Genomic DNA, 13,616 nt, shown 5'->3' with positions numbered 1-13,616 from the left:
TATATATATATATCATATCATTCCACTCACTCTGGAAACAAAATAAGAGGGTGCCTTCTTCAAGAAAATGTTATTTGTTTGTTTTCTCCTTTTAGTCTTGAACATATTTTGAGAACAGATTTATTATTATGAGAATTAACACTAAGGTATGTATTTTATAAACGTGTTACAAATTCCTTCGAACTAATTATACATCGCTCAAGGGTTTCTGGGGGTTTGGACACAATAGGGTAAAGTGCTCATGTAAGTATTCTCTGAATAATATCTAGAGTTAGAATCACATTTTAATGTATTTTTTCATAAATTGTTAACATTTAAATTAGTTGCAAATGAATACCATGCTGTAAAAAGTAATACGAGTGCATTTGCTGTCAATGGCTAAACACACTTTGCTAGATTATCAAGCTAATCTGAACTACAGGTGTGCATGCATCTTAAAAGAAAGAGGTTGTACTTGGATAAAGACGTCTGCCAAATAAACTAATAATAATACTTTAGTTGATTTACTATTGACACGAAGATGATGTACTGCAGTGCAATATTTTATTTTTTGCGAAATTCATATAGCACAGGTTATAGCACGAACTTTTATTATTGATATTATTCTTTTAAATGTGTAGTTCCAGAATGTCCTGGTATTAACAGCAGCAGCTTTAAACATTACATTGCTATCCTACATAATTTACTTTTTCAATACTGGCAGGACTACATTTAATTTCTCAAAGTGATAGAGTTCTCAACTTTATTTCTACATGTATCACCAATTGCCATATGATTCCAAGTTAACAAATGATGAATACACTTTGGAATACAGTGTAAATGTACATTGTGGTGGGATGTCAACACATAATACCAAGAATTATAAAAACAATATTGTCTAAATTTAAATTGAACAAAAAATACACACAGAAAACAAAGAGGTGGGATTTTATGATAAAGTTTAATTCCAGTCATTATCAAGAACAGTGATGTACTGTACAGTCCCTCTTGCAGAACAATTAAACTGGGCCAAATATGTTTTCCTGTTAAATATAAATTAAGGTAGTGTTGCTGTTCAGTTACTGTGCAGGCTATTTTTCACAGTTTAAAACTCCTTAAATGTTAACATATGTTTAGCTGTCTGTCTGTCCGTCAGTCAGTTAGTCAGTCAATCAGTCTATAGAACTGCCACTAAAAGCTGTGATTAGCCTGGGTGTTATATAATCATGAATTTTCCAAAGCAAATAAATAAAAGTACTGTATTTGCACTTTTTACTACATGTTAAAAATAGAAACCACTGGTATGTGTTTGTCTGACCATTTGAACAGCTACATATTTATGCTGAACTGTGTATTTTGAAGAGACTGGAAAATCTATATAAAAAACCCCATATTTAAGTTGTTTTGCAAATTTAAGCACTTTTAAAAAAAAATAAAAAAAACAAACGTTATTATTTAGCATATTTCATATTTAGTAATTGCACTTTGATTGGAAGTGTATTCGGTATGTATATTTTCTAGATGTTACTGTTGTGTAGAATAATACTGTTAACTTGCTTTTATTGTCACAGTAATTACATTCTAACACCATATCTTGGTTAACAGACCTTTTCTTCTCTAAAAGTAATTTTATACTTAATCTAGCACAGTTTGTACTATTACAGCAACACTACTTTAGTGTACAAATTTGGGTTTACAGAATCTCTGTTGTAAAATGTTTTTGCTGTGGTGCTTTAAACTGAGCTCATGCTGTTGTTTCCTGTGGAGCGTACTGTTTTGAATGATACCTCACTGATGCTGTTAAATGCCTTCACAAAATGGTTCTATTACAAAAAAAAAGTAATTACATTTTCTAACTTGTTTTAAACCGAAATAACATTAGCTAAAATACAAAGTTTCTGTTTTGTTTTTTTTTTCTTTTTGTGTGTGTAACCCTTAATTACAAATCGCAGCAACACTTTTTGGTATATACTGTACAGTGAAACATACATTATCTAAACTTTTAGCAAACACTCTGTTTTCCTCTGCCCTATTACAGGACATATGGCTATGTCCTCTAGCTCAGCACATTCATATTTAATTATGTATTTCATTTTGCAGAGGTGGTATTGTAATTAAAGATTCTTGATTGGGAATGCATATTAACATTGTAACCATTCTAATCTGAACAAATAGAGTTTATAAATACAATACCTCCAGGTCCCAGTCAGTTAATTGAGGTTTCACTGTATTTTATGATTTTCGACCCAGGCTGAAACATGCAGAAGTGCAGTTAGTCCCTCAGCTGAAGGTTGAGGTTTCACTGTATTTTATGATTTTCGACCCAGGCTGAAACATGCAGAAGTGCAGTTAGTCCCTCAGTGATGCAGACGAACTATAATTATCAATTGCTTCTTGGTCTCCTTTTACTAAACCCAGTGACTTCTGCTTTTGAAAGATGTGTTTCTTTGATTAAAGAAGATAGCAACCTGCTAAAACCACCTTTATCAAAATAACTGCCTGTACAATTTTATTTTTCACATTTCCAAATCTAATCATTAATAACTGAGCTATTGCCTTAAAATGCTCATACTGCTGAGAATAGACAAGAACAGAGTTGTTGGGGCACATGACAGGAAATAAAATTCAGCTGCAAACAAAATATGATGTAGCAAATAATATTGTTTAATAGTATTACTGTTTATTGTATATTCTCATGTTATCTGCGTACTGTGACTAGAAGCATGTACATGTTTGTAGAACAACAAAGCATACCACAGCAGAATGCTTGCCTGTTAGGGTTTCAGCTTTTAAAACCGAATATCTTGAGATTGTTATCTTGACACTTAGTGAAGATGTACAGTATTTGTTAAATCCTGTCCACATACTTATGGACTAAATGTGACTCCATTACTATTCTAACAAATTTTGAATAAACTTTTTTTTCAAAACTGTTGTGTTTGTTATTTGAATACAAGAATCTGGATTGAGGTTTTCATTTATTTCTAAGATGCACACAAAGCTGCTTCGTAAGTATGTTTAAAAAAAAAACTGTGTGTGTGTGTGTGTGTGTGTGTATATATATATATATATATATATATATATATATATATATATATATATATATATATATATATATATATATATATATATATTGATATATAGTTCAGTAGTATCAAGTCTTTCACCTTCATCCAATTAGTGACAGAACAGAAAACCACATAGATAAAAAAAAAAAAAAAAAAAAACTTTAATGACTGTTAAAATGATGGACTGCCTGGCAACTGAAGATTGGGATATGGAAAATCAGACTAACGTCAGTTAGGATATGAAAAACAGACAAGCAGTCTGAATCAAGTCATAATATGTATGGAAAACGAGATACCTTCAGTATGTAAAAACTTCAGTATGTAAAAAAGGTACTCTCATACATACAAATGTGAAGAGTAATACCACTGGAACTGTCCTCATTTCTCTATTGTACTAATGAAAGCAATCTTTTCTTACTTTCCGTGGTCTGGTTTAGAACCTGCGACTTTGTTGTTGACGTCGAGCGTTTTTTTTACGTGACGTGCTTTGCGTTCGATAGCACGTCACTTCCCTGGCAGCCCACGATCTGCCTTCAGCCTCGTTCTGGTCTTTCTCTTCCTCTCGATCGCCATCATGGGTCGTATGCACGCTCCCGGGTAAGCAGGGACTTGAATCTAGAAAAGTGGGTTAAAAACCGCATAGAATGGGAGAAATGGACTTGAACAAATTGGGGAGGAGATTCATTACACGGGAGGAGAGCCGGAGCTAAAAAAAAAAAAAAAAAAAAAAAATATTTAAACATAAAAAAATGGGTTGCAAACTGTTCCGCTCAGACGTGGATCACAGCATGGCCGCGTGTGGGCTTCCCTGTTTTATTTGTGAGTGGAGAAAGCAGAGTTGCGCTACATAATGTAGACAGCGGTAGAAAAGTGCAGTGAAAACGACACGCCACGGAAAGTAAAATGAAACACAAAAGCCACAGCGAATGAGTGGTTAACGTCGCAAAAGCACGGACTCGTTGTTAGGGTTACTACATGGTGGGCTTTTGCCGATTTGGCGGACTTGTAGTTGGCTGTTATTTTTCTATCAAAAGGATCTACTGTATATAGGATAAAATATTTCCTCTGTAATACATTTTAGTTCACATTGTAACGTTAGAGCCCATTTCAGTTTCGTGAAATTATCAGGGGTGTTTATTGCGGCCTACTTTGTATTGACTGCATTATATGTAGTTTGCAAATAACAACCAGTGTCAGGATGATTAAAAAAAAAAAAAAAATGCAACTCATTCAAATTTGAAAACGTAAAACGCTAGAACGTTTACACTACCAAGAAGTGCCAGTACTTATACATGCTCACATCACAAGCTTTTAAGCTAATATACTAAACTAACGTTTTATTTTTGAATTAACAGAAAGGGCCTGTCCCAGTCAGCGCTGCCTTACAGACGCAGTGTGCCGACAGTAAGTATGCTTTAGTTTGGTTACATTTAAGAATAGGCACTACACTAAACCAGATGTATAATGTTAGTAATCTTTTCGTTGTAAACGTGCATGGCAGAATCTGTGCAAAGGTTTTAGTTGATAAACGTTTTGTTTTAGTTGTTTGATTACAATTTTGCATTGTGTTTTCCAGTGGCTGAAACTGACAAGTGACGATGTCAAAGAACAGATCTACAAGCTGGCCAAGAAAGGTCTGACCCCCTCGCAGATTGGTAAGTTGACCTTTAATATTTTCAGTGACTGGTAACAGACCCCAATTAACTCTAAACTTGGACTGCCCAATGTTTTCTAATGGTAAGGCACCTCAAGATCCCTGCTAACCCGAGCTTGTGAAACGTTATTGTGTTTGGAAGCTTGAAATATTATAGCTTCTGGAGCAAATACATTTGTTTTTGGAAGTTGCATTTACGTGGTCAGCACAGTAAAGTGTTTCAATGTTTGCTTCTCTTTTAGGTGTAATCCTGAGGGACTCCCATGGTGTTGCCCAGGTGCGCTTTGTCACTGGCAACAAGATTCTGAGGATCCTGAAATCCAAGGGTCTGGCACCAGACCTGCCTGAGGATCTATATCATCTGATCAAGAAGGCTGTTGCTGTCCGTAAGCACTTGGAAAGGAGCAGGAAGGTAAGTTTGCAATATCTTGGTTATGAACAGAAGATAATTTGACACCATGGTTAAAATGCAGAATTCTCAAATTCTGATCATTGTTAATTATTCTGTGTACTTTTGTGCAATTTTAACTATATTGACAGAAATCTAAGGCAAATTGATTTAGCAAATAATCAAATATTATGCTTTCTTGTTTGGGAATGGCACAGGTAGATGCAGCTACTGCTAAATAACTCATCAGTGAAGCCTGTGCAATTAATTTTTCTTAATGAATAAGAGATTTAGGGCTGATTGCATGCTAAATTTTTGAAAACGTAATGCATCTTTTCAGAACACACATTGATACCACCTTTAAGTGAATGCATTACTTTAATTCAGTGCAGTAACAATTTATTCCTGTTTATTTTCAGGACAAGGATGCCAAGTTCAGACTGATTCTCGTTGAAAGCAGAATCCACAGACTGGCCCGTTACTATAAGTCCAAGAGAGTACTTCCACCCAACTGGAAGTAGTATGTATTGCATTCATAACATTTCCTGAATGTTTAATCTGCAAGCCAACCTTGCAGTTAGTGTGTTGGATATCACCCTCCTTGTTTTAATTAAGTACACCTGAAAGGGAAAATTGGCTTTTTAGGCAGGAATTGTAGATTAGCTTTATTTCATCTTCAAAAATGTTACCCTAGAAGATGCTATAACTTGTCTTTTTTTTTTTTTTTTTTTTTTTTTTTAAATAAGCTTATTTTTATTAGTAATCTTTAGTCAGGAGAATAGATATTGGAACTGTGTGTGTGATATATATAATATGTGTAAGCTCATGTATCTCAAATGAGATTCTCATGTTGGCTACCAAATGAAGGCTTATCTACAGTTTTGCTGGGAATATATTGGGTTGTTACCTTGAAAGATCTGTAACCACCTTTTTTTTTTGTTTCTCCTTCCACAGCGAATCCTCCACCGCATCTGCACTGGTTGCATAAGTTTTGTCATTTTTTTGGACAGAAATAAATGGTTTCACCTTGATGAAAAGCATGTGTCTGTGTTTTTATTAGTGCCATGTATTCTTGTAAGGGAGGGGGTGGTAGTCAGTTTGTGGGTCAACACAAAATTGAAACTTAGTTGTGCAGATGGGCATTGATTTTTGTGAAGGCAATGTGGGCTAAATGACAAACTTAAGTTATGGGGGATGTCTGTATTGTCTCTAGCTTTTGTATTTAAGTTCTCAATTGTCAATGGCTGCTGCAATAAATGTTAATTGTATTAACTTCAATTTAATCTGTATGCATTACAAATGTTGCTTTTACTAGTTACAGTTTTGCTGTATGCGGTACATGTTTATTTTTTTGTGAAACAGGCATGTAAAATGACTAGAACACAGAAGGACATTTTTATAAACAGGATTAGAAGGTCCTGCACCGAGTCCCAGTTTTCACAATCTGCTCTGTACTGACAGTACCTCATATTGCAGCATGGAGTCTCACCTGACTGAATTTACTATTAGGTTGTTCCTGCAGCTCTGTTTAACGGGTCTGATTGCTCTTGATGGATTTAAAAATGTACTTTTATTGAAGGGACTTCAGAAACCCAGGATGGATTGAGTTTCTAACCCAGTTTTAAAGTCATAAAAGTGAAATTGATCTGATACTAAAATCATAATTAGTATAGGGCCTAGCTTAGACTTGTATTTCTCAAACTGGGGAGCGTGAACTGTATCCTGGGGGAGTGCTAGGTTCAGGATTTATTTTATTACAGCGCATATCTTAACCTATATCTGTATAATGGGCATATAATTTATTTTACCTTTATTGGCTGTTTTGATTGGCTTGCCAATGATACTTCCACCAATCAGAGGATTGCATACAGTACTCACAGCGATCCCACCCTCAGACAGACTGGTATACATAACAGATTAAAGAAGCACTCGACAAGAGAAATAATGTGTCACGTGTCAAAGTGGATATGAGAGTGGCAGTGATGAAGCCAATTCGCTTGAAAACATTAAAACTAGACCAGACATTTCCATCAATGTATTTAAAAAATGTGGAATTGATGATGTGATCAGAAACTCAGGCAGTGTAAACTGCACCTGCTACTATAGTAGTACTCTTTTTTTTTTTTTTAATATGCATTTTAGATCACTGCAGTTCAGTTATGCTCCACAGTATTTTGTCCTGATATCTTACTAAAACGGTCTAATTAAGCAACTTAATAGTTCTGTTAAGGGTCTAGTTAAGTAACGGAGAGCTCTGTTGGAATGAAAACCAGCAGACACAGTGGGTCCCGAGGACCAGGGTTGGAGACCCCTGATCTAGATCGTCTGCAGGTGCATGATAATAGTGTGGAAAAGTTTGTAAGTGACAGAGCATGCTACATTATATGTCAAGTAAAATATTAAAGTGCCTGTGAAGTTGACTGTATACATTGGGAACCTGTTGAGGTGCATATCGTCTTAATAGATAGGATCACCATAGTCGGTGGAGATTTAGCTTTGCCGTTTATTGATTTTTAATGGTTATTCGTGACGTGTTTGTGGGGGTAACAGTCACTAGGTTCACATGTAATAATTAGAGCGTGATCTTTGTGTGTGCACTGCATAGTTATAATGTTCATTCTACGTGACATAACAGAACGAAATAGAGAGCATAGGGGATTACACGTGAGAAGTGAAAATATACTGTAAAGAAGAGGACTCAACCCCGTTTTGTTTAAAATCGCCACCGCCATTGTGTAACCCTAAGCAAGTCACTTACCCTCCTTGTGCTCTGTCTTTCGTGTGAGACGTTGCTGTATGTGACTCTGCAGCTGATGCATAGTTCACACACTCTAGTCTTGTATCTTGTAAAGTGCTTTTGGATGGTGCTCCACTATGAAAGGCGCTATATATATATATATATATATATATATATATATATATATATATATATATATATATATAACTATAATACAGCATTAAAGTGACGGACTATGTATATGTCATCTTAGTGTGACTTAGTGGAGATTTCCAGCAATGAGGGTGGGCGGGAAGAACAATAATTGACACCAAGTCTTTCTAATTTCAGCCAGTCACGATTGTGTATGCAAGTGACAGGGTGTTTCCAGCACACTGCCTAGCCTTATTTGGCAAAGCTGTAAACCTCCTTTGTGGAAATACTACGTTGACGTCAAAAGGGTGTCATTTTCTATTTGAGTAACGCCATAGACGTGTACTGCATTTTTTAAAACACAAGTAGATAGTAGTGACATGCTGAAACAAATAAACGGAATTAGCTCAATTTAGTTTTCATGTTGCCTGTGTTAGAAAAATGAAGTGTTACCAAATTCACACGCATATCGTCGCTGAGAAGAACCCCGAAGAAATCAAACTGGCTCGGACAAGAGGTTTTAAATCTAATGGACATTTTTATCGCTGACACGTATATAACTACTATGGATTCTCCGAGGCAGGCTATTGAAACTAAGAACACTGTAGCGAGATTTTGGGGGGCTGGTGTGTTGGTCGTTCCGTGGAATTTACAGATATGGATTTCTGTAATTCTGGAACCGCTGAGATTAATACTTCAGATTGTCTATCGACTATGGACAGGTAAGCCTATATACTGACTGCCATTTAACCGCGTATACTGCACTTGGACCAGCTGCGGGAAAGTACAGGCTGATTACATTCCGATTTTGGGAACAGGGCTTTTTTTTTTTTTTTTGCTTACTAAGTAGTATGGCCAAAACAGAAATTTAGCGCTCTTTAAAAATCCGAAATAACCGTTACCTTTCTAGAAATTCAAATGACTGTTACGATTTTTGAATTTTGCGCTTTTTTTGGTTTCTGTCAAAAATATACGGTAATTGTATTGAGGGTTTTTTTTTTTTTTTTTTTTTTTTTTTTTTTTTTTTTTTTAATTTATGTTGTGCTGTGAATAAGTATCATCATTCTCAGTGAATGTACAATTTAATTTTTAACCACGTTGACACGCAATGTGGCACGTGGGGGCAGAAGTAAACGGCTTCCGTGATGGTCAACAGTAAGGGTAAACCTAGCATCACATTACAATAGTGCCTTCTAAATACACACACTAGTGCTTTATAACATTTATTATAAGCGCATTTTGTTCAGTTTAGCCTTTATCACTTTCGTAATATAGTATACCTATTTATTTTTTTTAACTTATTTTCATATTAGCAGGAAGTGCTGTAATATAGATGCACGTTCTTTTAAATATTAGTCATTAAAAAATGAATATGACTAAATACATATAAAGACCAGATAACCAAAATATTACAGCAGACCACTGATACAATTTGCATTCAAATGTAAATAGCTTGATTCCAGTAACTAATGTTTTTTATATTGAATTGTCAGCTTTTCAGGTATGCAGATTGGAAATGCATTGGGGAGTCCAGCTCATCTTGTCCCCCACAGTCAAGCGAAACAGAAACAAGGAAGCCCCTATGTTAAACCATTTAGCCTTAAGTGACTCGGAGTCACACATTATGTACAGCAATGGCAGAAAGGACAAGTCAGGCTCATTTGAGCCATTGTTTTTCAATCTTCAATCCCAACAACGCAACGAATGCAAAGCATTTCTCATACAAAGAACACATTTAATTTGTGATCCAGACCCCAGCAGCACTGAAGTCTCTGACCAGTCTCAGTCCAGTTGTGACTCACCCATTGCTAGTGATCAGGAGGAAACATTTGGTGAATTTCCAGTTAAGGATAGCAGGGAAGCAGTCGGCACAGCAAGCAATAATCCAGAGATGGAGCGACTGGAAAGCCTACCTCATGACAAAGCAGGTGAAAGTGAGGATGACTCGTGGGATGAAGTTGAAAGCAGTTGTCAGGAGTGGGATACAGAGGAAAATCAGAAGTTATGGGAATGCTTTTTAAATGCAGCAGACACTTATAATCCACTCAACTTTTCAGAATGTATTTCAAGCTGCCCTCAGAAGAAGCAGTCTAACCCTAATGAGACTCGGTGTCTTAAAGGTGAAGCAAGGGAGAACTCTTCTTTCAGCAGTGACTCGGAAGAAGTGGCTGAAAACAAGAATTGTTATAACTGCTCTGAAACTGAAACTGAAGAGGATGACTGGGACAGTTCCAGCAATTGTAGCGCAAGCGACCAGGAGGAAAATAATAAACTGTGGGAATCTTTTGTGAATCCCATGGACCCTTATAACCCTTTGCATTTTACAGCCTGCACTGTGAGCACCAGCACAACACAGAAATTGTTGGAATGTTTAAACAAGCACGCAGGGCCGGCGAAGTTGCCAGAGAAGAAATGCCTGACGTTGGAAAACAGTACAAAAGACAGCGGCTATGACAGCCAGTCTGTAAGTGATGATGAGAGTAATTCAGAAGATGAGGAAAGTTGCGAGAAGCTTAACAAAAAACTGTGGGACTCGTTTTCACAAAGTGCCGACCCTTACAATCTTTTGAATTTCAGAGCTTGCCTGAGAAGTTCCCCAGCTGACAATAAAAGTGAAGGTAATGGGGTGAGAACTGAGACAAACGGAACTAGGCCGGTGAAAACCACCTCAGCAAAACCAAACTTACCAAAGAGACATTTTAAGCATTACTGTCAGAACAAAAGCAAAGGTAACCAGCAGTTTCTTACCTGGAAGAAGCCTGCCAAGGTGACTGCAAGGCGTACACAAGAGAAACAGGAGAAAGAAATTGTGAAAAAGGTTAATAGGTTTTTTTATTGTAGTTTTCGTACCTCAGATTTACATGGTTTACATTTGCTTATCAGCATAGAGTAATTATCCCTACATGCAAAATACATGTAAAATGGACCTGAATATTTTAGTGAAACTATGCAGAGTGTAGTTGTATAGAGTATTTGTTACTTGAAATATAGTCTTGATTTTTTTTTTTTTTTTTTTTACATTTTTGCATTATTGTTACAGGCTACAAAGCCCCAGCTAACCCTAGCTGTGATCTAATGCAATATGACTGCAATTATGACTCAGCCAAAAGGAATGTCTCAGTGAGAATATGATAGCACGTGACCACTGAATAATTAGTCCATAGCTGTTCCTTGTGTCAGATGATATTGTTTTCTGCATGACTACGAGTAAGCACTCAAAATACAATCAAGCCTAGACACTGTCAACTGGGTTGTGCTTTAAGCAATTTGAATCCCCACGCAGTGCAGACAATAATGTATTCATTTATTTTAAATGGAGTGCAGTGCTTTCATGGGAAGCTGGTTACTGTACATCCAATTAGCAGTCTTCTTTTAACTAGTTCGGTTTGGAATACATGTGTATTAAAATGCTTCTTCCTTTGTTTCAGGTTACATTTTCACCAGTTGTTCATGTCCATGTCATGCTTGCTTGGGACTTTGCATTAAGAGCAGCTCGGAAATCTCCCTGGGAAGAAATGGCACGTGACAGAGCCAGGTTTCAGCGCAGGATTCAGGAAGCTGAAGAGACAATAGGCTGCTGCTGGAATTCTGATCACAGGGAGAAAATACAAACTCGGCTCAGTGCTGAAGACAGTGTTGCACTCACAGCCCTGACGTGATTGGAACGCTGACATCACACTCCAATGTGGAATATACCATACTTTAAAATGCACTGATATTTCAAATGATTAATTACAAAATACTGTAATACTTACATTTTTTTTTTAAATGAATATCTAATGATTTTGCTACTTCATGTAAATGCACTTAGTCTAAAAATACTGTGTGTGTGTGTGTGTGTGTGTGTGGTCCACACCACACACATAATATATAGATAATATATATATATATATGATATATATATATATATATATACCTTATTCTAAACAGATTTCGTTAAAACATTTTTGTAAAGTTTATTAAATATTTTTGTGGCTTTTCTAATTCATTTCAGTCTTTTTTTCTGTGTTGCTGATATTGTACCTTGAATGCAGGGTGGAGTATGTGAAGATATGTGTTGTCTGTTTCAAGCTGATTAGCAGCCAGTATGAACTTGGCAATAACTGCAAGTACTAGAAAGTAAGTTGCTTAAACAGTAAGAACTGACCCATGTGAGCATTATTTGTGGTTCCTAGTCCAGGAAAGAACCTGTTAATGCTCTTGCACTGATAGCCTGTTCTGTTGTGTTTCATAGTGAGACCCTGACTAGTACAAACTTTTTAAATTAGTTCCTCTATATACTTAACACCTGTATAATGACCACTTTAAGATATAAGCAGGTTTGTCTGTACTGTATAGTTACTTTTTCATAATAATAACTACATTTCAAAACAATCTATGTTCTTTTATGAACAGAGTCACAGTAATAATTAGATGACAGACTAATCGTGGTCTTCACTGTAAGTAAATGATTCACTTAGTAACACTAACCACTGATTACACTTGGTGAAATGTCAGTGTGCTACCTGCCTGTTAACACATTATTTGCAGGTTTATTTTCTATGTCAAAACCCAAGATTAATTTTAATTTACTCGGTTGTGTGGCTGTTTTTTGATATCTTGTATCAAGTAAAAAATACCTTCTTTTTTTGCTGTTCCTTCATGAATGCAAGCTACAGAAAATGTCAGTCTGCCCTGGCTTTACAGAATCGTTTAGATTACAGATTTGCTTCCTTGATTTATAACGGAGATTACAGATGACATTAACAACTTCATGTGGTTGCTGGCTGTAGCAAGAGCACAACTTGTTATGTTACAGAAACCTTGTATACCTACAGCAGAAACTAACATTAGTACAGAAGCACAGCTGACAGAAGGGTACTTTATGGACAGATGTAGTTAAATCTTCACCCAGGAATATTTAATATAAAATTGAATATCGTTGTGAGACACAGTAGATTTAATACTAAAACACAATGGGCTTTAATTATCAAAGCCTCACTCCAGGTCAAAGGAAAGCACACCTTTCCCGGTAATATTACAGACAATTGAGAATAACTGTCCTAAAAATAAACCCTTCATGTCTCATTTATCAGAAAAGCTATTGTCATATGGAACTTGATACTGTTCCTGGTGCCAAACACAAAACTGCAGAACTGTGCCGAAATGTATTGCATATGAAAATAAAGCTGGCTTTCGAGGCTTGATTAGTGACACAATAGGCTATAGAAATAGGATATTTTGTATTGTAAGAGCATTATATGGTTTAAATGCAATTTAAAAAAAAATAAAAAATCTAATTTGTGGCTTTTCTATGGAGTCTGTATCGCCTTAAAGGGGTCAGTAACCTCTTATGATTGTATCCATCGTGTAATTTACTTTATCAAACCCTCATAGCTTACCCGGCAGTATTGCCCTTTCAATGGCCTTGACATGTGCTGGTGCTAATAACACACTGCATTGCACTTCTCTGCTAGCACACACTTTTCATATTCTGTAGCTCCCTGTTCATCCCCAGCTATGTGCAGGGTAGGGTCCAGGATTTAATAGTTCTGTCTGAGAATTTGATGATAGATATTGAAATCCCTCTCAGTCAATCCCATCCCCTGCGTTGTGACCATTCCTCTAGATCTTATACAATTTACCCTAAGTAAAACAATCAACTGACAAAAAATCTTA

At 36.1% G+C, this 13,616-nt stretch overlaps 2 protein-coding genes and 1 long non-coding RNA gene across 3 annotated transcripts; all 3 read left to right on the top strand.

Moving 5' to 3' along the window:
• Positions 1-19: 19 nt before the first annotated feature.
• LOC121329774 lies at positions 20-2,909 on the top strand. The gene is made up of 2 exons (XR_005951809.1): positions 20-2,198; positions 2,276-2,909. It is a non-coding gene; the product is annotated as an uncharacterized LOC121329774 (long non-coding RNA).
• A 672-nt stretch (positions 2,910-3,581) lies between these two features.
• On the top strand, positions 3,582-6,126 carry LOC121330404 (40S ribosomal protein S13). Its single transcript, XM_041276903.1, has 6 exons — positions 3,582-3,644; positions 4,403-4,451; positions 4,624-4,702; positions 4,944-5,113; positions 5,509-5,609; positions 6,044-6,126. The coding sequence occupies exons 1-6, from the start codon at positions 3,622-3,624 to the stop codon at positions 6,075-6,077; spliced, it is 456 nt and encodes a 151-aa protein (XP_041132837.1). The 5' UTR covers positions 3,582-3,621; the 3' UTR covers positions 6,078-6,126.
• Positions 6,127-8,252: 2,126 nt separating this feature from the next.
• On the top strand, positions 8,253-11,783 carry LOC121330360. Its single transcript, XM_041276827.1, has 3 exons — positions 8,253-8,680; positions 9,452-10,776; positions 11,387-11,783. The coding sequence occupies exons 1-3, from the start codon at positions 8,488-8,490 to the stop codon at positions 11,615-11,617; spliced, it is 1,749 nt and encodes a 582-aa protein (XP_041132761.1). The 5' UTR covers positions 8,253-8,487; the 3' UTR covers positions 11,618-11,783.
• Positions 11,784-13,616: the final 1,833 nt, after the last annotated feature.

This window comes from Polyodon spathula, chromosome 17 (genome assembly GCF_017654505.1).
Source record: "Polyodon spathula isolate WHYD16114869_AA chromosome 17, ASM1765450v1, whole genome shotgun sequence".
In the NCBI taxonomy this organism is placed as follows: domain Eukaryota; kingdom Metazoa; phylum Chordata; class Actinopteri; order Acipenseriformes; family Polyodontidae; genus Polyodon; species Polyodon spathula.
This window is presented reverse-complemented; position numbering and strand designations above follow the sequence as displayed.

Excerpts from the sequence above, each read along its gene's own strand:
- LOC121330360 (XM_041276827.1), top strand. The coding sequence starts at position 8,488 with ATGGACATTTTTATCGCTGACACGTATATAACTACTATGGATTCTCCG. Across the intron at positions 8,681-9,451 it reads TGTCTATCGACTATGGACAG|CTTTTCAGGTATGCAGATTG; the intron begins GTAAGCCTATAT and ends TTGAATTGTCAG. Across the intron at positions 10,777-11,386 it reads AGAAAGAAATTGTGAAAAAG|GTTACATTTTCACCAGTTGT; the intron begins GTTAATAGGTTT and ends CCTTTGTTTCAG.
- LOC121330404 (XM_041276903.1), top strand. The coding sequence starts at position 3,622 with ATGGGTCGTATGCACGCTCCCGG. Across the intron at positions 4,703-4,943 it reads TCTGACCCCCTCGCAGATTG|GTGTAATCCTGAGGGACTCC; the intron begins GTAAGTTGACCT and ends CTTCTCTTTTAG. Across the intron at positions 5,114-5,508 it reads ACTTGGAAAGGAGCAGGAAG|GACAAGGATGCCAAGTTCAG; the intron begins GTAAGTTTGCAA and ends GTTTATTTTCAG.